This window comes from Zeugodacus cucurbitae, chromosome 3 (genome assembly GCF_028554725.1).
Source record: "Zeugodacus cucurbitae isolate PBARC_wt_2022May chromosome 3, idZeuCucr1.2, whole genome shotgun sequence".
Classification (NCBI taxonomy): domain Eukaryota; kingdom Metazoa; phylum Arthropoda; class Insecta; order Diptera; family Tephritidae; genus Zeugodacus; species Zeugodacus cucurbitae.
The window spans coordinates 12,807,159-12,834,336 of NC_071668.1; the positions used below are offsets into that span (position 1 = coordinate 12,807,159).

The window sequence follows — 27,178 nt, forward strand, 5'->3', positions numbered from 1 at the left end:
TTTGCCTTTCATTATTCGCTAAATAAAGGGCACGCGTTTCGGGATTCATTCAGTTTAACGTCGTTTCGATGTTAGTTGTAATCGAAGTTTCGTCTTGTGAATGAAAATGTGTTGTTGTTGTGATTTGTTATAAGTTCGGAATCTAGAAATTTTGAAAGAAATATTATTAATTTTTTGAAATATTTATAATTTTGAAAATATTCGAATTTTCGTAAATTTCCTCTTTACTAAATTCAAATATTGAATATTTTCAACAATTGGCCAGATTTCTTGCTCAATATCTTTTATTGAAGAAACTTTCGTCAATTGATTGTAGTTTTGAGAAAAAAAAAGTCATGTGAAAAAAAAAGTCTTTTTGAAATTTACAATTTTTAAAATGACTGTTTACTCAAGATTCCAAAAGCTTCAAATCAAATGCAATTTTAGTATAATTTACATCAAAATACAGTATATATACCTTCATATATTTACATCAACTCCCAAATTCTAATTACTTCATCGTTATCGTATTAAATTATTAATAAAAAACGAAGCAAAATAATGCTAGGTAATGTTGCAAAATTACTCATGAAATCCCCCAAATGTAGGACTACTCAAACACACAAACTTGTAAATGGATATATACAGATATTTACAGGAAATATATACAGATATAAACAAGAAATGTATGCGCTTTCATCACCAATTTTTAGGTTTTTCAATTTCATCAAAAAGCGAGACATGTGCACGAGACCAGCGAAGATGATCGATTTAGTCAAATCTCATACAAACTGATTTCAACAAGGAAACATTTAGTCATATACACGTCGGTAGTAATATAAGCATATGTGCCCAAATTTGTTCCAATATACAGGGGTGCACAAATAAATACGAAAATTTTAAATTGACATGTATTTTTTGCTAGGCGTTCCAAATAGGATCTCTGTGCTTGAGGCTTCTTACAAAAATTTGGTTTCTTGGAGCCGCCTTTGCAAGTATATAAATCTGTTAGCGATTAAAATTGTTCTCAAATAAAGCCAATAATTGATATTTTCTGCCGATATTGATCTTAAAGCGTTCACAAAGTAAGTCAATTTGTTTCGAAATTTGAGTAGGTTAACTCAAACTTTTGTACACGAATAAGAAATATATCCAGACGTCTGATGGGTCTTTATGAAATATTTTTTCTGAATGGAAACGATCTTGACCGATAGGCGATCACTCCAAATAGAAATTTTTAGGTATCTCCGTGTATGTGTTTCAAGGTCGCGATACTTCAAGTGATACCTCGGAATATGGAGTGTGAAATATTTTAGTGAAAAATTACTTTTTATTTAAAATATGTAGTTTTCTAAGGATATTTAAAAATTTATTCCCATCTCCATATAGAATACACCTATTTATCGACACAACGCTGTATTGCCCAATATTTACTCATCGATCCATACTAGAGCAACGCACAGCCTGTAACATCTTGGTTGTATATATGTAAATATCTATGTAAAATATACACCGCACACTCATTGTTGCTCGCTTTATATTTTTCGTGTTGTTGCGCGATCACAAGAATCAGAATGTTTGTATGTAAGTTGGTATTTATTTTCAGTGCGATCTACGAAAATTGGGAAAAACGAAAAGAAAATATGGACGCACATAAACACGAAGGGAGTGATGTGACTCGCAGTTGATGAGCACCCATACACACACACACTCATACATATTTACTTAGCGCTAGTGCGTGCAACCCCCGCGCCCATGCTCAAGTCAATTACTTCCCTGCCACACTGAGGCACTTACACACACACACGGGAATGTTTGTATTCAGAAGATACTCTCAAGCGAAGCACCGCCGCAGAAAATGCGCGAGGGCCTGTTGCAAGACGCGGGTGCGCCGCTTTTATGCTATTCAGAGTGGAGTGCCAAGTGTGCGACTTGCCGGTCTCTATGCCATCCATCGCTAGCTCGCTAGCGCTGGTGCGAGTTGACTTCTTCATTCAGTCTCTGAGTGTACGTTGTGCTGGACGGTTTGGGCGCTTTTGTTGGATGCCACTAACGGTTTCGTGTGTAAATACTCGGCCGCCCGCTTCTCTATTTTATTTGTATGTGTGTGTATGTAGTGTTTGTTGTTGTTAGGAAAAGCGTGAAAATCGAATATTATTTCGGTTGTGGGCGCGTTTAGGGGAGTCGCCGATATTTAAAGCGATCGCGTACAAAAAAAATTGTTTTTGTGCTCACAAATGTTTGGATAAATGCAAATGTAGGTGTGTGCGCTCCGACGAGGAAATGAATGTGCCAGTAGGCGCTGGAAAATTGGTGGTTTTTCTAAATGAAATTAGATTAAATTGTGTAAAGTGTCAAAGTGAATGGATTTGGTGTGTCCACAAATTTCTGTAAAAAAAAAGAAATTTTGTATAGAAATTAGCGCCCAAAAGTGTTACTGAAAGAATGCTGCTTTGTTTATAAAATTAAATAAAAATATAGTTTTTATGTGATTTCAATTTGGTTGCACACTTTTCATTTGTGCCACAAACAATAACTTCCATTCAAAGGCATTTAATGCACACACAAATGAAAAAAAGTTCAATTCAGTTTTTCAGTGCCCCCAATTATCAATCATCAATAAAGCTAAAGCAACATCAAACGGCGCCTAATTAATTTGTTACTTTGCCTCGAATTGCGTGCCACATTGTGACCTCACTCTCAGCCAAATAAGCGACTACAGTGCGCACTCATATTGTACGTATGTAAGATGTGTGTGTATACCCAAGTGATCGTGGATAAAAAATAAAGAATTTATTCCAAGAAAAAATTGTTAAACGCATATGTGTTTATTTTTTATTAAATGCTTACAAATATACGCAAGTTTATGGGAAAATTGAAAATTGTGCCTACTGTGTTTGAGGAAGCGAACGAAATTATATCGCAGCATCAGAAAACATAAATCAACGAAATCTTTTATATGCATCAACGCACTGCGGAATCTTGTTATGAACTTTTATTGGATATTTATACAGTTTGGTAGTTGAGTGTTGCAAGTGATACGAAGGCATTTAAGTTAGAATTTAGGAGATTATATGAATTTTTTAAACAATTTGAGTGATATGTATGATATTTAAATGTTTTAATAAAAAAAAAATTTAGCATCAATTAAGGATTATTTAGGTTATTGAGTCATATCTAATAAAAACAAATTTCTCAACTCATGAAAAAATTAATTAAAAACAAGTAAGGAAGGGCTAAGTTCGGGTGTAACCGAACATTTTATATTCTCGCAATTTATTTATTTAACTTTATTTATATTATATAATACACAATTTGACCCACATATTCGTCATATATATTGTATAAAGTCCATTGAAAGTTGGAAACCATAATATTAGGTTTGAAGCACCGAGGTCCTCATATTCGATATATGGGGCCTTAAAAACCAATGGTCCGATTTCGGCGATTTTTAGAATGGGGCTGCCACACTATTAACATAGTATTTGTGCAGAGTTCTGCACCGATATCTTCACTAGTACTTACTTTATATATTGTAAAGTAAACGATTCAGATTGTCTTCAAAGTTCTGGTATATAGGAAGTAGGCGTGGTTGTGAAGCGATTTGGCCTATTTTCACAACATATCATTGGGATGTATGGAAACTATTACAAACCAAGTTTCATTGAAATCGGTCGAGTAGTTTCTGAGATATGGTTTTTGACCCATAAGTCGGCGATGCCATGCCCATTTTCCATTTTGTAAAAAAATCTGAGTGCAGCTCCTATCTGCCATTGCTTATGTGAGTGTTTCTGACGTTTTTCCTTAGCGAGTTAACCCACTTTTAGTAATTTTCAACCTAACTTTTGTATGGGAGGTAGGCGTGGTTATGATCCGATTTCTTTCATTTTTGGATTGCATTAGGAAGTGGCTAAAAAAACGACTGCAGAAAGTTCGGTTTATATAGCTCTATTGGTTTGCGAGATATGTACAAAAAACTTAGTAGGGGGAGCGGCCACGCCCATTTCCCCAAAAAAATTACATCCAAATATGCCCCTTCATAGTGCGATCCTTCATACCAAATTTTATTTCCATAGCTTTATTTATGGCTTAGTTATGGCGCTTTATGTGTTTTCGGTTTTCACCATTTTGTGGGCGTGGCAGTGGTCCGATTTTGCTCATTTTCGAAAGCAACCTTCCTATGGTGCCAAAAAATAAGTGTGCCAAGTTTCATCAAGATATCTTAATTTTTACTCAAGCTACAGCTTGCACAGACGGACGGACGGACGGACGCACAGACGGACAGACAGACATTCGGATTTGATATCCACTCTTCACCCTGATCACTTTGGTATATATAACCCTATATCTAACTCGTTTAGTTTTGGGTGTTACAAACAACCGTTATGTGAACAAAACTATAATACTCTCTTTAGCAACATTTGTTGCGAGAGTATAAAAATCAACAAAATTATAAAGATAAAAAGCTTCATACCTTATATCAAATGAGACTCACATGAGGTCAGATTCATTTTCATGATTCTGAATACAAATATGTATATAGCCATTTTTGATTTTAAAATGATTTGAGATTAATTTCATTCAGATCTTTCAGCGAATTTCTCTCTATTGTCTCAATTCATCTTTAACTTTGTTAGAACCGAATATTTATATTTATCAAACGAATTTAAGAGCGCTAAAGTCACGACAATAGAGATCCTTCAGCGAATCTCTCTTCATAGCGTCAATGAGCTCATGAAACGTTCTTATTAAGGAAATATTTATTATATTTATATTTAAATAGTAAAACTGACTTTTTTGTCCGAACGGAGTTTCATATCATTCAGTTATCACTCACACTGCATGGCCTCTGTTGGTTTTAACATTTTCTTCGAAACATATATCTCATCTTCAGGAACACAAAGATAATGAAAGCCAGATCATTGTATTTGTCCAGCAGCGAAGACTTCTGTATAGGTCCAGTCTTCTCATTATATGTTGTCCGTAGATCTTTCAACTTCAGAAGCGATAAAGGTTTGGAGAGCAGCGATCTCATGAAGAAGTTTGTTGAACGATCACTTTTGCTTGTTGTTCCTTCCTTCCCTTTACGAAAGTTCGAGTTTTTTTAGAAGAAGTGCAGTGGTGAACCAAACCTTCACTAGACATATCATGACTTCTCCTAAAGATTCATAAGGGAAGCCTCTGTTTTCTGCTTCATGCTGACACCTCTCTCCTCAACCATGAACTTATTCACTTTGTCAATGATGTTGTCGTCAATGTGAATAGTGATATTTGGGCGCCTTGATAGAGACACATGTTCCATGATCCTACGATAATAACTTAACTATTTAATAAGTATTTAAATTATATGGATTAAAGAAAATAAAATTAATGAAATATTTTAGTTTTTTATGAAAATAAAAATTGCGAAAAAAATATGTGTTTAAGCAGCTTTTTCTAACGAATTGAATTTACCTATTAGTGGCCTAGGCTATAAAACATTTACTAGGAATAAAATTTACCAAAAATCTATTTAAAAACAATTCTCAAAACTTGTATATCCACCGTTACCTTACAACCAACCGAATCAATTCAACGAAAAACCCAAAAACACAGACACGAAAGATAGGCGCGCACTCATATTACAATTATTCTATATTTGTGCATTTTTTCCAATTAATTTCAACAACGCATATATCCACTAAATATTAATCAATGCCACGAACGGTGGCAAACGGTTGACACTACCAACAGTTGGTGTTGGCAACAACAATAGCAAACAACAGCAACTTCATCTTCATTAACGAACGAACGAACGAATTTGTGAAGTCAAGGCGAGCAACTAAAAACGCCAAAGGCAACAAATTTAGATTGGAGCAACGTTTCCAGCACCCCTTACGACAAAACTCACAAGCGACCGACGGACGCGACGTGTTGCACACAAGGGACGCGCGGCGAGGTAACGACGCAGCGGCGACTTCTATTTCAAAGAGGGGGAGTGGTTTATATTTAGAATTTCATCCGTAAATAATTCACTTTCCTGTTTATGACGAGAACAACAACAACAACAACAAGCGCATTGTCCCCAAAGCTGTTTGTTGTTGGTGCTGTTGTTGCTGTTGTTGGTATTGTGAATATTGCTCTTGTTGACTGCCGCGAAGGCAGTATTTAGCCGCCAGCTGTCGCTTGCCATTGCCGTTTGATGCTGAGCTGTGCGTTGCAAATGGGCAAAAGGTGCATGCATACGTTGATTCTGCCTATATACATATCTTTATATACATCTATATATTATACATATGAACACTCACGGTCTCGTTTGTGCAACAGACAAGTCGTTGTTGTTGTTGCAATTGCAATTGCCGACGCTGTGCTCTGCACAACAAATTATGTTTTGATTGCTCCCTTTTCGTATATGCGGCATGCTACATGTTGCAAGTTGGATGTTGCAGATTTTTGCTGAATTCGAAATGGGTGCAGACAAGCCAAAGAAAGGGTGTAGGGCGACGATGAATGCTTCAAAATTGTTATAATTTTTTGTTGTTGTATTGTTATTGCTTGCATTGCACTGCCGCCGCTGCTGATGTGGCTGCTTTATTTTAGTTCATTTTCACTTATAAATGATTTGCGTGCATGTATTCGCACTTGCATATTTTTTAGCGCACAAATGAACTTATGTATGCTTCCATATACATATATATAATCACACATACATACATACGTAGCAGCACACGCTTGCCCCAAGTGTCTGCAATGCGTGCTCCCTAGTCGCGTCTGAAGTTGTTAACTTCTGCCGCTGCAGTTTCTGCGGTTGTTATTACTATTGTTGTTGTTGTTTCTGCTGCAGCAATTGCAGACTTGCATAGGTCGTTTCCCACTTTTGTTTGTGTTGTTTTTGTTTTATTTTTTCTTTTTTTTTTTTTTTTCAACCGCCACCATATGCTCGTATGCTGCCATTTGACGGTCGCCTGTTAGGTCTTTGCCCTTTGTGGCATATGACTTTTCAAGTCAAGTTGCATTTTGTGATGTGAAAGTTATTCGAAAATACCGAAAGCTGTCAGCCGCGCAAAATATGCGACGCAATCTATGTGGTTTATCTTTAGTTTCACCCACATTTTATTGGCGGTGATTTGGTGTCATTGCTGACTTTTCACACTTTGGGCTGTCTAAAAATGCGCGGGCGGTTGAATGAGTTTAGTGTGAGATTGTTCCTGACCTCCAAAATAGCTAGAGCTATTGGTTCCTGGTGATAGTATCTTTGTTGACAGTCGAAAATCGAATTTGTCGTAAATTCTTCATCTATTCTGGAACCAGTATTTACAACCGATAACAAGGAAAACCGAGGAATCCAATGTGGGAACACAGCTGTCAATAATTTAAGACGATGTCGGTAGGAACCGCTTACGCGATTATAGCCGAATCCACCAGAGCGCACCAATTGTAAATTCCAAGTGCGCCCAGGTTACTTTCCACTTGGTCTTTCCACCGGAGTGGAGGTCGTCCTCTTCCGCGACTTCCAACAGCGGGTACTGCAGCGAACACTTTCAAAGTTGGAGTGTTTTCGTCCATTCGAACAACATGACTTAGCCACCGTAGCCGCTGTCTTTTTATTCGTAGAACTATGTCGTTCCATCGTCTGCGGTATTCGCCGTTGCCAATATTCAGAGGACCATTAACCTTGCACAAAACCTTTCTCTTGAAAACACCAAGAGTCGTCTTATCAGATGTTGTCATCGTTCACGCTTCTGCGCCAGACATCAAGACGGGAATAACGAGCGACTTGTAGAGTTTGATTTTTGTTCGTCGAGAGAGGATATTACTTTTCAATTGCCTACTTAGACCAAAGTAGCACCTGTTGGGAATCGTAATTCTGCGTTGGATTTCGAGGCGGACATTGTTGGTGTTATTAATTCTGGTTGCCAAGTAGACGAAATTATTTACGACTTCAAAGTTATGACTGTCAACAGTGACGTGGGAGCCAAGACGCGAGTTCGCTGGCTGTTTGTTTGATGGCAGGAGATATTTCGTCTTTTCCGCATTCACCACCAGACGCATACGCTTCGCTTCCTTATCTAGGCGGGAAAAAGCAGAACTAACGGTTTCAAAATTTGATGACTAAATATTCCGCTATGAATAATATCGATCTGATCACAAAATATTTACTCCATTATTGAAACCGTATCTGCTAATGGTATCAATAGAGAAGGAAAGATTAATCGGTGTGAAACATCCGTTGAAGTATCGTACAAATGTCGTTGACTGTATTGCCAATTTTTTCAGTCGAGCGACTAATTAATTTGTAACCAAGTTTTGTATATCACAAATCTGTAATTAAAGTAGTAAATCTAAGAAAATTTGGCAGTGACTACTGTGAAACATTCAAATTACCAATAATTTCTGTATAGCGTCATAAACTGAACTACAATTTTACTTATATTGTCTCCGTACGACAATTTTTTTATTGTTGCTGCTGCCAGTAGAAATCAAAAAACTTTCCTCCATTTGACATATGATCGTTTTGACATAAACATGATGCCTCAGTTAACTGCAACATAAACGATTTCTAATATTCAAAAGTACACCGAAATTAAAACGATTTTCATGTTTCAAATGCAATAAAAGATGAACACACCGACACACGATCAGTTGATTTCCGAAAATGTGAGCCACGATCGTGAGGGATTTTTATTGCCGATAACATATGCAACATTTAGACAGTTATGTGTATGTACATATGTATAAGTGACCACAAAGTGACAGTTTTTTTCTTATCTCTTTGTGTGTTGCTGTTGTTGTTGCAGAACATGTGCTGCTTAATATTTATTTTCTTAAAAGGCGCCCAACATGAAACGGTGCATCTGCTGCGCCGGCAGTTGGTTGCTGCACGAATTCGTTGAAGTTTGACGTTTTATGGCTGCACTTTATGCGTTTGCGACAATTGTTGCTTTTAACATGCTGAAAGTGGATTTTTAATGAGAACAAAGAGGGATATATTGTTTGTTTTTGTTGTGTCCTAGAAATAAAAAATATGACATGATTGAAATTAGTAAAGAGTCGTGATTTGTATGCAGAGATATTTATATGTGTAGGAAAGAATATGAGTTCAGAGATGGAAGTGATTTTTTGTTAGAAAAATTTAGTGAATATTTTAATTTATAATTGATTTTTGCCCTTTAAAATTTAACGAAATTTCATTCATTTTTTGAAGGTAAACTATTTATGAATAAAAACCCAAAAAACTCATGAATTATGACTTCGAAAGCAAATGTTGCATAAACAAACTGTAAAGAAGACGGAAACTCGAGTGCCGTTTGTATACGCCAAATGTCAGCGGTAGTGAGTGAAATTTAAGAAAAACGCAATTTTAAAAAGAATTTGATTTATGCCAAAATATATACAAATGAAAGCAAACACGAGTGTAACTCATGTAAAGACATAAAAAGTAGCTGCCAAAAATGACTTTTCTCCATTGAGTGCGCGAACGATTGGACATAAATATGCATTTTCATGTCTATACAAGCTATATACTTTAACTATATACTTTAACAAATACATGTATGTATAAGTGTATATGATACGACCAACAACAAAGTACGCAACAGTAATAACGTTTGCCGGCGGAGAGTCCACGGACGCACATGTCGAATGCCGTCTGACATGCAACAGATGTGTGCCATCAACGTCAGTCGCAGCGAGAATTCAATCGTTTACAGCAACAACAATCAATTTTGAACAATTCAACGACAAATACGCGTGAGCCACAGGCAAAAGGCATTGCACAAACAATTAAAGGCAAGCAATGACTCCAGCGGTATTATCGCGATCATCACCCACACCCCGAAAATTCAGAAATTGAAAAACCAACAACAAAAAGAACAAATTGAAAATTAAAATACCAAACTGCGAAAGAGTAGCAACGGCAATAAGTGTAGTGATAATGAATACTCGCCTCCCCACTCTTCCTATCTTGGTGTACGCAGTGGTTCTCTGGGTTCTGAGCAGTGAAATAATCTAAATTTCGTTGCGGCAGGACAAATTGTTCATATACAAAAATAAATACAAACGATTTTTTTCTGAATTACAAAATTTTCGAAAAACCCGAAACACACGTGCTCCTTAACACAGCACTCTCAACACTTAACTCAACTCCAGCTGTGTGCGTGTGTGTAATTTTGGGGAAAAATGTCGCAGCTGCGTTGGAGTATCCTGTGTTGCATGTTCGTTGTGACACAACTGCTTTGCCACAGCGTTGGTGCTATGAGAGGTGGGTACAAACGTCAAATACTTTTATATTTACTTTGGATTATCTTTATTATCTAACAGTTGTATTTTATTTATAGTCTTCGTAACCCTAAATAATTTCGTTCTAATGGGTAAAATCATTAAATTGAAATTGTGAATGCTTTGTCTTACATGATTTTGTTTTATAAATGGCGGAAGCGCGTGTTTTTAAGGTAGATGATTTCGGTGATGATGATTGCTTTTAATAGCTGGAAGAGGAAATTAGTGAATGGAAATTGATTACAGTAATTGCTATTAATTTTTTATGGAAGATATGAATTGAACATTAAAAATCTATATTTTATAGTTTGAGGTTATGAGCCACAAGATCGACTGTTTTCTAAGAAGTCGCGGCAGGATATGAACTCATCTCAACAGTTTTATATCTTATTTATATGTTCTACATATCCCTCAAGATATATTCCAGTTCAAAAGACCATCCAGATTAGCGAATCTGAAGCTCAAAATATCAAGTTCTCTCACTTATAATTGCATAAAAATATCACAAAGAGCCGAAACAACGTCGTTGTACTACGAAAAGTGTATCAGCAGTGCAATATCGTGACTTGTTATTGTTCGTTGTTTCTGTTTCCATGTTAACATCTCTCTGAGCATTTCTTTGTGTACTTCGGTATAATGCGAATAAATAAATTAAACCGCATCCAAGCAATTGTTTGTTGCTGAGTGGAAATTGAATGCTTATACCAATTATAAGTAGGTACTTCAAAGAGCTGAAAGGGAAATTGAATATATACATATATATTTTTTAATTAGAGTTACTATGGTGTGTATCAAATAGTCTATTAAATTAACTGAGATATTTGCGCACATTTAAAGGAAGATTTTTAAATTGATGTGGGATTTCATACAACCCCAAAAGTGAGTTTGATAATTTATAAAAATCAAACAAAGTCAGTTAGTTCACTTATAACCCAAGCTTAAGTATAGAGCTGATCCTCGCAATAATTGTCATGAAGGATTTCATTTGGATAGTTAAAAATGTCGCTCAATAGCGTTGTCAAAATGTCAAAAGACTCTCACGAATATATCTAAAACGACCCTTATTTATAACCGTAGCGACTTAAGCCTATCACAAATTGTCTGAGACGCCAACTTCCAGCCAGTTCGCTTGGAACACCAGAGGTATGACAACCGAGATGTTTCAACGCCTGTCCGAACTCCGAACTCTGAACAGTGAAAGATGTTTCCATGTCGTCTCCACTTTTCTTAAAGCCTACTCTACTGGATCGATTTTTATAAATTGAAAAGATCCTCGAGTTCTTTCCTTGTTTCCGAAAATCAACTATCTGCTTCGAGAAATAAGTGATGAGTTTATTTAGGAAATACACTGAAGAAACATACAGACCATATCGACCGAGACCGTTCTTATATAAAATTCGTCAGTAACTGCTATTATTGATACTCTTGTCGATTTGTCTAAGGAGTTATCTTGAGGGAACTCGCATTTTATGCTATAATTGCAATAATTGCTATAATTTTTAACAGCTTTCACGTATTTTTTTAGATTTAAATATAAATTGTAAAAAAATACACCACTGAAGTAAAAATAACCAGATATACTTGAGCACATACCTGTATGTATATATATATATGTTAGTCCACGGAGTAAATAAAATCAGACTGCGCCACTGATTGCCAACATCAAGATTAGCCACGCCAATAACGAGTCTTGTTGCGATGAAAGAAAATCAGCAACAGACATACAACAAGCGCTGCCGAGCAACAGTTAGACAGTCGTAGCAACAGATTAACATACTATCCACATACAAACTATACTAAGTGATAGACGAGAGGCAAGCAGACAACCAATGCGCTAGCGACTTAAGTGCTGTGACAACGCGTCGTGCGCTCGCGCATTTTTCACGCCTGCCATTTGACTTGGGGTGCACGCCACTTTCCACAGCTGCAACAAAGCAATGCAGACGGCAATAAAAAAAATAAAGCCACCACAACAACAACAAACAAGCAACTGGCAGGATGCAGCAACTATAAGCGCACATTTGCATGCGAAATTTTCTTTAAATAAAACGGCGAACGAGCGACTTTTTATTGCCCTTTGGTGTGTTATTGTACTTTGGTGTGTTGTTGTTGTTGTTTTTTTTTATGGCACGATCCTCCTTTCTTGTGAATTTCATGTATTTTTATTTTTCTTTTTCTTTTATAAAAAAAACTAGCTGTGCTGTTGTTGCTTGTCGTGACGTCACTGCGCTCAAAGCAGTGCGATGAATCATCGGTGTTGCCCGTAAAAAAAAATCAAAAAAGAAAAACACAACAACACAAACAACTGAAATTTGGCCGACAACAACTTGGTCATTTGGCGCGTTTCGGCCATCTTTCGCTCGTCCGCCGTTCCGGCCGGCTGTGCGAATTTGCACGTTTCGCGCGATTTCCTTTTAACGGCCGCTGCGGCGTTCTATTCTTGTAATATTTTTAATTTTTTGGCAGCAGCCTTGTTGTCGTGTGTCTTCGTTTGTTGTTGCGCTGTCAATGTGCTTATATTTTTTTTTTTTTTGTGTGGCATGAGTATCTTTATGGATGTGTGTTTATGTATTTTCCGTGCAGCTCGGCGTGCCAATTTCATGCTGATGACCAAGCGGCCGAGGAAATTCGACGCGTTGCTGTTTATTGTGCTCTAATTTATTTATTTGTTAATATGAAGTTAAGCGTTAATAAATATTGCTTAATGAATATTTTGCTTTTAAGTTGAACAGATTTTGTTTTTTTTTTTTTTCATTTTTAAAAAGTTTTTTTTTCTAAAAATTATTTGCGCTAGAACTGTATTAATTAGCAGCTTTCAGTAGGCCTACAGAATAAAATTTGGATTATTTATTGGGCGCATAAATAATTTTATTTCGCCATTATCACAGGGTATAGTGCTCTCAAGGTGCTCTTCGTCGCTCTGCTCTATTGGAACTCTGCTCGATGAGCTTTATTTTATACAAAACAAGTTTTAAGTAACATCCTTATGGGATTTTCTTAAGTTAGAACAATTTTTGTTCGAGGAATCCTTTGGTAAGTCGGTCGAAAGCACTTTTTTCGCCATCAGTCACCAGCTTCTGGAAGAAAATCGTTAAATTATATGTAGCTCGCTATAGATGCCGTAAAGAGCATTAATCAGAATCGAATCAGAACAGAAATCTGTTGCAATCAACTTCAAAACATTTTGTGAAAAAGTCCATAAATGGGTTCCAATTGTTCCAGGCATTGTTCTGGTGTTCTTATGGTTATAACCAGAAATTATACGCCAAATAATTATCACGAATGCTGACGAGGTGACAGTCGTTGGCCGGATAAAACCCCTTTTATTGTGACTAAGTCTTGACTTCCACGGAAAAGGGTAGTTGACTCTGCTTAGTGATGTTAGGCACCAACAAAGAAATTCAATATTCAAACCATACAGAATCCCTACTACTGATCGCACAATGAGTTCGATCACAACTTGATACTACAAGTTAGATTTAATCAAAATTTACATATATTAGCTTTAAGGCAGTAGTCTGCTTTTAGAAAAAAGCGTTTTTTAGCAATTTTTTTTTTGAAAGGGAAGGAAATGATTGCGCTAAACGGAATTTTAAGACAATAGTGTACTATATTTAAGGCTTAAAAAATAATATTTATTATTAAAAAATATTGAAATTTTTTCAAAGTTGTAAGTATTTTTCTGGAGCGCCTGGAGTCTGCACTTGTAAATCGGTGGCGGTGATGGAGGTCGTGCGATGTACTGAAACAGTCGAACCAATTCTTTTTTTTTAATTTTTATAAGTTTCTTTTCTTTATGAACTAAAAAAATACCGAAGAATTTATAAAATTCTAACTTTTTTCGAAGTTTGAAAAAAAAAATCACTTTTATAAGAAACAAAATTGACTTTAAGTTGCAAAACAAGTAGTTTAAATAATACTTTTGTCAAACTTTTCTAGTTCAAATAGAAGATAATTTAATACTGAAGCTAGATCACCTTGGTTTTTTTCGATCGGACATATATTCTTTTTGCTATCGCCGGCACCGTTTTCTAACACTTGTGAAAATGAAAACTCGAGAAAACGCGCTTTAAGGTCTGCCGAGCACCTGCTCGACGCTCGGCCACTAAAACTGCTCTAGCTTCGAAAATATGTCGAATTGGCCTCTGGAATTTTAAAGATATATTATTGGATAGTTTTGGAAGAGATTTGAAACAAAACAAAAAAATCGAAGAAATAAAGCAGACAATTGCCTTAAACTGTAGACTCCTCATGGACTCAGTGATTTGTTAAATTATGCATTTAGTGTGGAAAAAATATTTTGTTAAACGATCTTTATCTTTACAAATTAACTACTTACAAATCTACTCTGTGATATGTGATAATTTTAGAAAGTTAAACATTTATTGTCTATAAAAATTAACGAGCAGAGTTTTCACTTTTTAATATTAAAGAAATATACAAACATAAATACCTGGTAGATAAATAGAGATTCCCACAGTTGTCACCGTTAAGCGTGCTAAGCGCGGCTTGCTGAAAACTTTTGTTAACCATAATTGAGAAGCTTGATTTTGGTGTGGTGTCAATGGCGTGACTGCCTCATTAAATTTTATGTGTAGATCATTAAAGTTGCACCATGTAAATGCAGGCAGGTATCTAAATAGATAAATTTGAATAAACAAATGTTGTTACAAACAAATATTTATAGTTGCAACTGATTGTGTGCCAGCATTAGTACGCTATCTTCGTGCCTATATTTCTTCCATTCCTATAATGCACACAGTTTTTCCAATAAAATCTATTTTTACTATGCTCTCGCTATATTTAGCTAGCAAGAAAACGTGCTGCTCTTTCACGCCAAAGCCCAAAAGAATCGTCACAGCCGCTCCAATTTATTAGCCATGACTCACTGCATTTAGCTGTTACAATAAATAAACAACTTTATAGAAAAGCAACATATTTACCATTTTTGGTGCTTAATTAGCGGCAAAACATTGCATGAACTTTGGCGGCTTATTGACAATAAAGCTGACAAAGCCAACACGACGTGTGGCGCGTGAAAGACAAAGCTTTGATGGTGCAACAATAATGGATGACTGGCTAGAGTGGAGAGAAAAAAAATGAAAAAATAATATCATAATTCACAGCGAAGAACATTAATTAGTGGCCGTGAGCAGGTACTTACACGCCACTGCTTTGTTGTTGCCTTTGTAATGCACGTTGCACGAACGCCAAAAAATATTCTCAGAACTCAACAGAGAGACAGACAGTAAGTGCAGCACTCATAAATATATTTTTAATGGTTTGCAGATCGGCATGAATTTATACTCCTCCATATACATATTTATATAAACATGTGTGGATCCACCAGAGTGCTAGAGAGACAAGTTCACAAAGGTAAATTCGTTGCGCGATGAGTGAATGTGGAAAGCGTCTTCTCGGCGTAGCTTTAACTTGTCATTTACTATGAAATTGAACACATATACATGTATATCTAGATGTAAGGTGCCTAAAAATAGAACAGCGGCGTTATAGTGACATAGAACATTTTCTTGAAATTATTTTTAATTGCTGTTCACCTGAATCATTTCACTCAGCTGCTGCCTAGGATTACTTGTGGGTGTCTGCGATGACTTGTACTATTTAATATATGCATATGTATATTTCTTTCATGTAAATCGAGAATAATGTTCTCTTTATCAATACTATATGTAAACCAGAATATTCTTCCGAGATCTGTAATTTCGTATTTAGGATTAGAAAATAAAGTTCAAAAATAAATACATACATACTCTATAATCACTTCTTTCATTGTGCAGCGTACACTTTTTTAACTCACTACGCCAGTTTGTTTTTTCGAAACAAACAACATTAAATCACACTTAATCCACGGTTTCTTGTAACACGCCGAAATTTCGCAACTTCTCACCATTGCGTGCTACTTTACATACAAACACCGTTGTCTACAGCGCCATTAGCTGGCATAAAACCACACACAACATTTGCTCTGAAATGACTGCATCAACATAAGTGGCATAAGGCAGCTGCATGCAACACTTTAAAATGCCACATGTAAGCGAAAATAAATAAACAAATCAACTTTGAGAGCGTAGCTTGTTAAGCGTACAACAATAACAACTTCAGTGAATTAAGTACACGCATTTGTTTATACCGTTAATGAGAGCAATAAGAGGCACTCGATTGAGGGAAATGATGCCTTGCTACTTGAAAGTGAATTTTATGGGTGAAAGATAACCTAACTTAACAAATAACAAGAATGTATAACAAGAAAGGGTATTCAAGGGTCTAAGGTGGCTGATTATTGGAGATAATGGACCTCGTTACACTGGTTTCATATTTGGTTGAGTTAAAAATACTAATATTAGCCTTAGAGAGTAGCGAATCGAACAAACTATACCAGCTAGTCAAACAGATAGTCCGCATTTACGGTGCAGTCTTTGGCTAGCAGGTCTTCAGTTGTCAACCTTCAGATTTTAGTCCGAAATATAGCAGTTTCGTACTAGTGCAAAACAGATCCACAACAGTCTAGTTGCTAATCTGAAGCATGCAACGCCCTCATTCACACACAAATATAAAAAATTGCTTGCATATGAAGAAATAGCGAGACTATGCTTATCTAAAATATGTGCGCACTTATTTATTTGTTTACATTCCGAATCTCCAACGCCACAAACTATGCCTCGCGACCATATGCAGGACACATGTCTGGTGAGAAATGATTGCTTAAGCCACTGCCACAAACAAATGTGCATGTTTCTTCACAAACACACACAGATACACCTACTGACATGCCGACATGCATTCGTGTCTCGTATGGCACACGAAGTGACGATAAGAAGTGACAATTGCAACATTGTGCACTTCAAACGGCGTCTTTGGCGTGTTGGCGTTCGCATTATGGGTGACAAAAGTGCCCAGCCCCGCGCACCGCAACGGAATGTCGGTCTCTGTGAACGGCGACACTAACAAATGAAGTACTGGACGCGCCGCAATTGATAAAGTGGAGAAAAATATTTTTCGTGAAATGCGTGCGCCACACTCGTTGTTGAAGTGGCAAAATAATAAATTCAATTTGCATAAGTGGCTTGTGGCAGACAACTCTAGTGGCAAGTAATAAAACAGCTAGAAAGCCGCGCTTCGTAATACTTTGGACTGTATTTATTTGTAGGCAATTGTCATTGTCTGTTTGAGTGGCTCCCAGCCCTCCTGCTGCCCAACTCACACGCCTAGTATCAAGTGTTAAGTCCACAAAGTAAAAACTCAACAAGGCTTAGCATTCACTGTGCCACATGCTAGTTTGCGGTCTCAACAAAATCGTTGTTTTTGCACTAGACGTTGACTGCTGCCGTTTGCGTGCCATTTCTGCACAGTTGATGGATGTTGTGGGTGTAGTGAACCAACAGATACTGACAGATGCAACAATTGCAGATATTTTGAAATAAAAAATTAGAGCTTGTTTATATTTGCTTCAAAGTGTTGGTCATATTTGTTGTGAATAGCCTACTTAAGCTTGAAGTGTACGGAAAGGCGCCTAACTGAAGGCTTAACAAATTCACAGTTAGCGCCGCATTCAGCTTGAATGTTATGCGATGCGAATTAGTAAATTTTCGTTCAAGTTCTCATAATTCCCAAAGCCTTATTAATATTCGTATTTAGTTTGTTAAGATCGATCGCTTTTTATTCTCGAACAAAATAAAACAAGGCGGGTTAGTAGCTCCAGTTTTAACTCAAGAATAACTGAACCGATTTTGTTGATTTTTGATTGGTTGAATTTATGTTGAATCCCTTGAAAAATAGCACCAAACTATGCTGTAGAACTGATATATCCATACACTGGTTTGTTTCACTGAACTCTGTTGTCATGTTTCTAAGCTTAACTGAACTTCTTGTTAACTTCTGTCAAGATTTTACAAATAATACGACTTTTATCTAAAAGTTCTCAAAAACTATCAAATTTATTTTGCTCTCTAATACATGCCAGTTCCATCGCGCCAACTCACTAATGACTACTTTATCATTACAGTTTCGCTCTTCGGCGATGGCTACATAACGATGCCGCTACAGGAGGCCAAAATGTCCACAAATATACGCGTGAAATTTCGTACACAACAAGAGAATGCTTTCCTCTTTTTGGCGGCGGGTCGTACGGATTACTGCCTCATGCGACTGGAGGGCGCCGCAATTACCTTTATCTACAAAATTGATCGCGAAGTCATACAGGTAACACGAGATCTCTTCAATATATCACATTTTCACTAACATACGACCGTCTCCACTACAGCTACGCTCGCCCAAAAAGCAGCGTTTAAATGACTTGGAGTGGCATGATGTGGCGGTGCAACGCTATGAGAATAACATAACGCTGCAGGTGGATGGCAATATAATGCGCAAAACGCTGCCCGCCGAGATGTCCGCATTGAATGTGCACTTTGGCACATTCCTCGGCGGGGTGGGCGATTTTCCCGCTGAGTATTTGACTGATGTGGTTGGATTTCGTGGCTGTATATCGGATGTAAGCGCAAACTAACTGTTGGCATCGGGTATCTTCTACATATGCTTGTTGTTTATTGCAGGTATTTTACAACAACATCAATATCATTAAACGCGCCAAAGAGCGTACGGGCCACACGACTAGCATCGGCGTGACCTGGTCGTGCAGCAACGAATTTGATGGCACCATAAAGGATGGTATTAGTTTTCTCAATGAAGACTCGTTTGCTTTGATGACGAAAGAGTCCAACGCTGCCGGCGAGTCGTAAGTGCAACCGACGAAATTTATTTTTATACATACCTCTATATATAACCACACATTACTTCCAGCTTGGCAATGCAATTTCGCACCATGGAGCAGGCTGGGGTGCTCTTCTTTAATGGCGGCTATGACTTTGTACTCTTGGAGGTCGAAGAAGAAGCTGTGAAATTAACATTCAATAAAGCTGGCAGTCTCGTACAGCTTTCACCTAATCAAAGTGTCGCCGACGGCAAATGGCATCGTATTTCGCTGCGTTACAGCGCCGCCATGGCTGAGCTAATACTCGACGATGTCGTCTATAGTGGCGTACATGCGAATGATAGCAAAGCCACAATCAATTTGGAGAAGAGCATATTCTTCGGTGGCGTACAGGAGGATATGCGTCGGCGTTTGCTGAATAAAGGTCTTCTAGTGAATGATCTCAGCTTCAAGGGTTGCATGCGTGCTTTACAAGTAAACAGCGTAGACCTGGGCTTTCCACAAATGAAGGTCTCACATCATTTGGCCGTAAATTGTGTTTGGAAGTATCCTTGTGTGGAGCACAGACCGTGTTTGAAGAGCGGCATTTGCAATCAGTATGGTGTCGATGAGTTCATCTGCTATTGCGATCAGTCTTATTGCATCAAAGCGGACTATCAGGGTCCTTTCAAGGTAAGCCCGAGTAAGGTATTAGTTTTGAACATAAAAAATCATTAATTCTCCATATAGATTTTCACCGAGACAAGTCCCGAGTTGGAGCTGCTCTACGTCTCTCCAATGCAATTGCTTGAAGGCGGCACCGTCTTCTTATCGCCACATTTTATCGATGTGCTCATCGATAAGCGCAAATACCCGAGCCTAACCGACACTTCAATTGCATTCCACGTTGTTCAACAGCCGAAATACGGACAACTTTTACAGTTTTCGGTTGAGAAGAATAATTTCGTGCAAAGTCGCACTTTCAATTTGGTCGATCTCTCCACGGATAAGGTGAAATATGTGCATAACGGCATGGAGAACTTCAACGATCATGCTACGCTGGATATGCAAGTATACGGCGATATCCATAAGATACCAGAGAATATATTGGGCAAACATCGGTTTCTGCTACACGCCAATGTCACGCCCATTAACGATCCACCACAACTGCAGATACCAATCAACAAAATATTGCGTGTCATCGAGGGTATTGAACGTGTTTTGGATGTGGATCTATTCAATATTGATGATCCGGATAGCGCAGCGACGGCTTTAATTTATACCATACTGCCTTCAACGAATCCCGCCGAGGCATACGGGCGCTTCGTAGTTAATGGCATAGCGACTATGAGTTTCTCACAGGCCGATGTCAATGCGGCGAAGGTGAGTTTTCTCTACAACTCAACCACCACCGAGGCCTTCAGCTATCAGGTACTCCTACATGTCTCTGATGGCATTGAGACGAGTGATACGGTCTATCTGCCAGTGTCGGTCCACCCATTGGAGCTGCGTTTAGTTAATAATACCGGCTTGATTATGATACACAAATCAGCATTGCCCATAAGTCCGGCTAATCTGTCGGTAGGCACCAACACTGCAGATGAGAACATCGACATACGTTATGATATAGTGAAGCCACCACAATATGGCGCTATTCAACGGTTACGTCAAATCGATTCTTCTTGGGTGAACGTTGACTGGTTTAGCGATAGTCAAATGCTACTGGGACACATAAGATATGTGCATGCCACCGAGTTTCCGTGGCAGGATGAGTTTAAAGTGAGTCAAAATACCTTTTTAGCGAAACAAGAGGTGCGTGTGAGTACCGGGTTCGTCTCGCGGATCACAGTTCTCTCGACCTCGTATTTATGCTGTCCAACGATCGAACGCTTTTTACTTAATTTCAATTTATTTACAGTTCATTGCCTCTTACGGCTTCGTGACCACACAAACCTTTGATTTCCGCATCACTTTCACGCGCCTGCGCATAAATTCCGTGAAACCCTCAAGCGTTGCGGTTAACGGCACACGTGAGCTTGCATTGACCAGTGACGTATTGACTTATGAGACAGTACCGATTGACACATTTCCACGGAATATAATCTACAAAATAGTGAAACCAACAAAATATGGTGGAATCTTTGTCGAAGGGTCGCGTAAATATGCCAAGGTAAGTAGCTGTAACGAGCTTATGATTTCAAAATAAAATTCAATCAATTGTTTTCGATATTCTACACAGGAAATGGATTCATTCACCCAACAAGATATTGATAAGAATCGTATACGCTATAAAACACATCTCACCAGTTACTCCAACTTTGTTGATTACTTGGAATTTGTGGTTTCGGTTGCAGAGTGTGATGATGTAATCGGTCGTCTGACAATACGCTACACACCGCTCGAGTCCAATACTGATAAATTGACTTATCAGAATCGTGAGATACTGCTGGTGCAAGAAGGTGAACGCGCTTTAATTACTAAGAACCACTTTGAGATACGCTTTAATCTCTATGAGAGTCTACAGTTCACGGTCACCGAAGCGCCGCAGCATGGTACACTCTGTCGCTACGATGAGGCATCCGCTAAAGTTATACCAATAACCGAGTTTACATTGGAGCAATTGTTTCTGAATGATGTCTACTACTGTCACGATGGCACTGAATCCACTGAAGACTCATTCGATCTGCTCATACTCTCCACCGATGGCACAGATCTACAATTTGTCGCCGACATTGATGTGCGCATCAAATTGATCAACGATAATGCACCCTACCGCACAGCGGAACGCGTTTTTCACGTGGTGCGTGGTGGTTACCGCACGCTAAGTCCCGATGTGTTGCAGTATTTGGATGCCGATGTGAATACAAACCGTTCGGATATACTGTACATACATGTTTCGAGCACGAATGGTGCCTTCTACAAGATGGGGAATTTTATTGATACCTTCAGTCAGGATGACATTACGAATAGGCGAATAGCATTTCAGCATAAAGGACCCGATGTGGGCACAGCATCGTTTATAGTGACTGATCGACAGCATGAGGTGAATGGCTTGTTGGAGGTGCATGCCTCTGATCCATTCGTATCGATGTTGCCGACGAATGCTTCAATCGTGCAGGAGGGAAAATTTGTTATTTTACGCAATAAAGACTTCATATTGGAGACTAACTTGGATATGAAATTGGATGAGATCTATTATGAGGTGATCAAGCCACCCGCTTACGGTATACTCATGTATTTGGGTAGATCGAGAAATGGTGGCAATGACACAACGGCGGGACAATATAAATCATCGAATCTGACATCGCTGACTAACTTTACACATTTGGATATTGAGCGCGATCGTTTGGTCTACTGGAATACAGAGATCGCATCCATGGACAAAGTGCGGTGAGTAGTTATTTCTAGAAAACTTCAATAAGATCAGTCTTCAATAAAAATGAATTATTCAACAGCTATCGCGTGCATATCAAAAACATCTCAGCTGAGGGTGAGGTGATCATGCGCATATACCCATCAGCTTATTGGGAACCCTTACAGGTGAAGAAGAACCAGACGCTTAATGTGGAAGAATCAACGAGTGTGCTGATCTCACGCGACGTACTGGAGGTATTTCTAGACAGTTTACAACTGTTATTTACTATATTTAGCTATATTTGTTGTGTCCTCTAGGTCGTTCATCCCAATATCTCTCCCGGCGATATTACATTCTTGGTTACTTCTTCGCCCATGCATGGCTATTTGGAAATGCAATCCATGTCTTTCGATGATGAATACAATTGCAAGGTTTTCGATCAGTCCGCAATAAATACAGAGAAAATGTTCTACATACAAGCTGGCGTCAATCAATCCATGGACTACTTCATGTTTGATGTCACCAATGGTATTACGTGGCTGCGGAACTTGATGCTGAGAATTGTTATTATACCGGAGAAGCTGTACATGCATACGAATGTGGTGTCCGTTGTTGAAGGTGAGGGTTTTGGAAAGCTACTATAAAAAAATAAGGTGCTCCCTTATCGAAACCCTATCAGCGTTGAACTAGCTCCCACTCAAATCAGTAACAAATTTAAAACCTAAATTTGTCTCCACTTTTCACAGGAAAAACGGTCCAGCTCAGCTCTTCGGACATACAGCCTTTCTCAGAGTATTATCGTGGTAAAATACTGGAATATATAATAACCATAGCGCCGACTTCTGGCTATATTATGGCCGCCAATTCGAAAGTGAAACGCTTTACACAAAAACAACTGGATCAGGGCAGCATACAGTATTTTCACAATGGCAATGAGAATGCGACAGATGTTATGACTTTACTAGCGACAGCAAGGAATAAGGAGAGTGTGCCATTCGAACTGGAATTCTCCGTGGTGCCGGTCAATGACGAACAGCCAATGGTGGTTACGAATACCGGACTGCAGGTGTGGAGTGGTGGCAAATACATCATTAAGTATACGGATCTTAGTAAGTTCTAACAGATTTTTGAGATATATATCCTTTTAACACCTATGTGTATATCCTTATAGTGGCGCAGGATTACGATACACCAGCCGATAACATTACCTTCATTGTCAACTATATTTATGGTGGTTATCTAGCCAAACGTGGCGATCTTCAGCAGAAAATTGACACCTTCACTCAAGCACAGATCAATAACGAAGAGATTTGCTTTATACACGACTCAACTTCGCGCCGGAATGAAATGTCATTTATGGTCACGGATGGTCTCTTCAACACCACAGATCAGTTGTTGAATATCGCCATAAGACCTGTGGAGATACTTGAAGAGCGAAATACGAATTTGCACGTCTTTCCGCTCACCAAAAAGCAAATTTTACGCGATCATTTATATTTCCGTTGCTCGGATGAGGGACGTGACATATTTTATAATATAACAGTACCGCCGAGTTTGGGACGCATTGTGAATGAATATTTGGATAATGGTTTCTCGAAGGAAGTCACCGGTTTCACACAGAATGACATTGATAATGGACGCATCTTCTACGAACACACTTCCGTCATCATGGAGTTTCGTATAAATGATTCGTTTTACTTTGATGTGGTAGTGGATCGCAGTGATCGCTTGCTGGATCAGAAGTTTAATGTGGAAATATCTGTTTCCTCGGGTGGTCTACTACGCTTTTTGCCTGTCTCGAAACTGCAAGTGGATGAAGGTGGTTCGGTGCCTATTAAATTGGACTTCTCCAAGATTTTGGAGTATTTGAAAACACGTGCTGGCATAAATAATCCTGAGCTTTATATTGAGGCTACGCAAAAGCCAATGCATGGCCGTATTGGGCTAGGCCACGAATTCAAAGCCATACAGAAGTTTCAGCCAAGTGACTTTTTAACTAAGAAAGTATACTATATACACGATCACTCAGACACGCTGGACGACACGATTTTAATGTCGGTTTATCTGTCGCAGTACTTAGCGCAGGGGTAAGTGTAGATATAAGACTTCGACCTCAGTTACGACGTTGACCTTGAAAAAGTTCTCACAACCATTTTATTTTTTCTTTCCGTTTACAGCAACATATTCCTCTGCAATCTCACCGTACCAGTCTCGATAAGTCCAATCAACGATCAGCCCTTCACACTCGTTACACATTTTCCACAGATGACCGTGGTGGAAGGTGAAAATCAAACAATTACGCGCAATATGTTACTTACCGAAGACAAGGATACAGCACCCGACGAGATCGTCTACGATGTGATGAGCGGACCCACACTTGGTGTGCTCAAGAAGTTAAATAATGATGGACACGCTGAAGATTTGCTTGCCTACTCGAACCAGTTCACGCAAGCCGATATCAATAATGGACGCATTGTTTTTGTACACTTCGGCACACCACAATCCACCACTTTTTGCTTCACCGTCTCTGATGGACAATTCAATCCGGCTTATGAGGTATTCACAATTAAAATTGCACCCATCAGCTTGTTGCCCGCCGACTATCAATATCCGGTGTTGGTACCGCAAGGCGCTAGCACTACCGTTATGAAGTTGGAACACATCTCGTTGCGCACGAATGTACAATACGAACGTCTGTCGTACAACATCAGCAATTCACCATTGTATGGCATAATTGTGTATAAGCATCAGCCCACACTGCGTTTCAATCAACACCAACTGGAGACGGCACAAATCAGTTACATGCAAACGGATCTTAATCGCTCCAATGACACCTTCCAAGTGAGCGCCTATGTGCCTGGCACGTTATATACCGCCACAGTGGACGTGTTGGTCGCTGTCGAGCCGGTTATTAAAATCACGAATATCTCTATGGTGAACGAGTTGGGTAAGGTGCGCTTGCAGTCTGTGCTGGTCGCCGATAATCCGCTCTCGCTGAAGTTGAATAAATTCAATCCGAAGTTTGTCATAACGCGCATGCCCACCACAGGACAGTTACGGAAGATCATACGTAGCACAGGCTTAGCGCCAGACTCGCAAAACGAACGTTCGACCAACACGTTTTCGTATAAGGAGTTGCGCAGCGGCGTCGTCTATTTCGTGCCCAACGATGCAGTGGAGCTCACAGTGGAAGATATGGATTACTTTGAATATCAGTTGCACATCAAGACCGTGCAACCGGCACAGAGTGTGGTGCATATTGAGTATCGTGCGCCGCAGGATACAAGCGGAGATAAAGTCACCATGGCCACCAGTGAGTTCAGTTTCAATTACGTCGCGTTGCTGATTGTGCTCATTGTGCTCATCATCTGCATCTTGGCGGTTATGCTGATACTCAAGTTACGCTACTTGCGTCGCGACAAAGCTGACATTTCGAAGGATCAACCACCAGCGCTGCCTTGTCCACCGGATTTGACTTCGGTCAGTCCGCAACATCATCATCATCACCACCACCATCATCACTACGCCAACTCGGAGGCTGATTCAGTGCCTGCAACAGGCGCTTCTACGCCACTGCCTGGTTTCAGTAATATACCACATTGCAAGATCATACCGGTTGAGTCGTACAAACATGATTATCCCGATTATGATCCCGATGAGGGTGATGAAACCGATGATGCTCAGCAAATGATGTTGCCACAGCGTTATAATCCCTATCATATGGAGAATGATACATGGAGTTCGTCATGCGATATGGCCAATGATTTCGGTGGTTACTCAACGGTACCGCAGAGTAGCGCGCCCACAGCAACACCCCCTTCAGCGCCAGCCAGTAATCCATTGTTGCGTAGAAATCAGTACTGGGTTTAAGGTGCGGCTGGGGTTATTGCCTCTAGATTTAAGGGAATTAAGGGAAGAATGTGCGACCTAGGAGTGGTTTCAGAGTTGCGTAAGCAGCGCCAAGTGCCTTCTGAGAGTTTTCTAGATATTTAATCTAAATTATTTCATTATAATTGTATAATAGATTAGATAAATAGTTAAGGATTATTACATAGAGTTTGTGAATAGACTACTGGCAGACAATTGAAGACTTAATGACATCTAATGAATATAATTTTTTTAAATGATATGTTTATGAACTAAACACTTTTGCAAAGACCACCTCTGGCAATTATTTTACTATGACGGACGGATTTTCAGACTTTTAGATTGTCACAGTTCAGACTATATATACATATGTTCATCAACTGTTCGGAAGTTACTACGATTTTACGCAGAGGGCAATGAATGCTTTCCTTTTGTAGAAATAGAATTTTATATACTTATATACATTTACACAGACACTTCCATATTTATATTGGGGGTCTATCGTACCAGTGGTATACTATATATAGTTTTTATATGAGTATATATATGAACGTACGATTTAGTTTGTTGTACTTAGCTATATGCCGGCCATATTTTCGATACCAAATTATTTAAAAATTCTATAACATATAGATCGATTCTGTCAAAATCTCTAATTATAGATATTTATATACATATATATCTATATATTTATTATATATTACGTACTCATATACAAAATTGTGTATTTTTGCGAAATATGTTTAAGTAGTGTAAGCGCGATATTCGAATATGTTTTATAGTCTAAGAATTTGACAATAAATGCATTTCTTTGTGTTTTCTTAAAAAATTAAATAAATGAGTTTTAATTTGTTGGAAAAAAAATGATAATACCAGTTATTGGTTTTATTTTTTGGTATAACATTAGCTCAACAAGTTTTCATCATCTTCGAAACAGGAAAAACTGTCGGTTCATTCGAAATATTTATAGAGTCGATGTGTGAAAACTTTTCGAGGACTATTGAACTATC

The 27,178-nt window shown here is 38.5% G+C and overlaps 1 protein-coding gene and 1 long non-coding RNA gene across 6 annotated transcripts; one reads left to right on the forward strand and one right to left on the reverse strand.

Moving 5' to 3' along the window:
- The first annotated feature begins 1,929 nt into the window (after window positions 1-1,929).
- Window positions 1,930-26,913, forward strand: LOC105216565 (chondroitin sulfate proteoglycan 4). Of its 5 annotated transcripts, none has more exons than XM_011191129.3 (14): window positions 1,930-2,078; window positions 9,164-10,219; window positions 18,260-18,456; window positions 18,518-18,748; window positions 18,810-18,991; window positions 19,057-19,639; window positions 19,697-20,725; window positions 20,865-21,116; window positions 21,186-22,336; window positions 22,402-22,555; window positions 22,619-22,919; window positions 23,048-23,410; window positions 23,473-24,388; window positions 24,479-26,913. In XM_011191129.3, exons 2-14 carry the CDS (start codon window positions 10,138-10,140, stop codon window positions 26,169-26,171), a joined length of 7,134 nt encoding a protein of 2,377 aa, XP_011189431.1. In that variant the 5' UTR covers window positions 1,930-2,078; window positions 9,164-10,137; the 3' UTR covers window positions 26,172-26,913. The 5 variants fall into 5 exon arrangements, with proteins under 5 accessions (XP_011189431.1, XP_011189430.1, XP_011189429.1 ...); XM_011191128.3 differs by having other exon boundaries at window positions 1,941-2,043; XM_011191127.3 differs by having other exon boundaries at window positions 1,979-2,240.
- Window positions 14,598-17,761, reverse strand: LOC128920172 (uncharacterized). Its single transcript, XR_008470286.1, has 3 exons — window positions 15,401-17,761; window positions 15,180-15,315; window positions 14,598-14,871 (listed from the first exon to the last, which is right to left on the reverse strand). It is a non-coding gene; the product is annotated as an uncharacterized LOC128920172 (long non-coding RNA).
- Window positions 26,914-27,178: the final 265 nt, after the last annotated feature.

Excerpts from the sequence above, each read along its gene's own strand:
- LOC105216565 (XM_011191129.3), top strand. The coding sequence starts at position 10,138 with ATGTCGCAGCTGCGTTGGAGTATCCTGTGTTGCATGTTCGTTGTGACA. Across the intron at positions 22,920-23,047 it reads TGTGGTGTCCGTTGTTGAAG|GAAAAACGGTCCAGCTCAGC; the intron begins GTGAGGGTTTTG and ends CACTTTTCACAG. Across the intron at positions 24,389-24,478 it reads TCGCAGTACTTAGCGCAGGG|CAACATATTCCTCTGCAATC; the intron begins GTAAGTGTAGAT and ends TTCCGTTTACAG.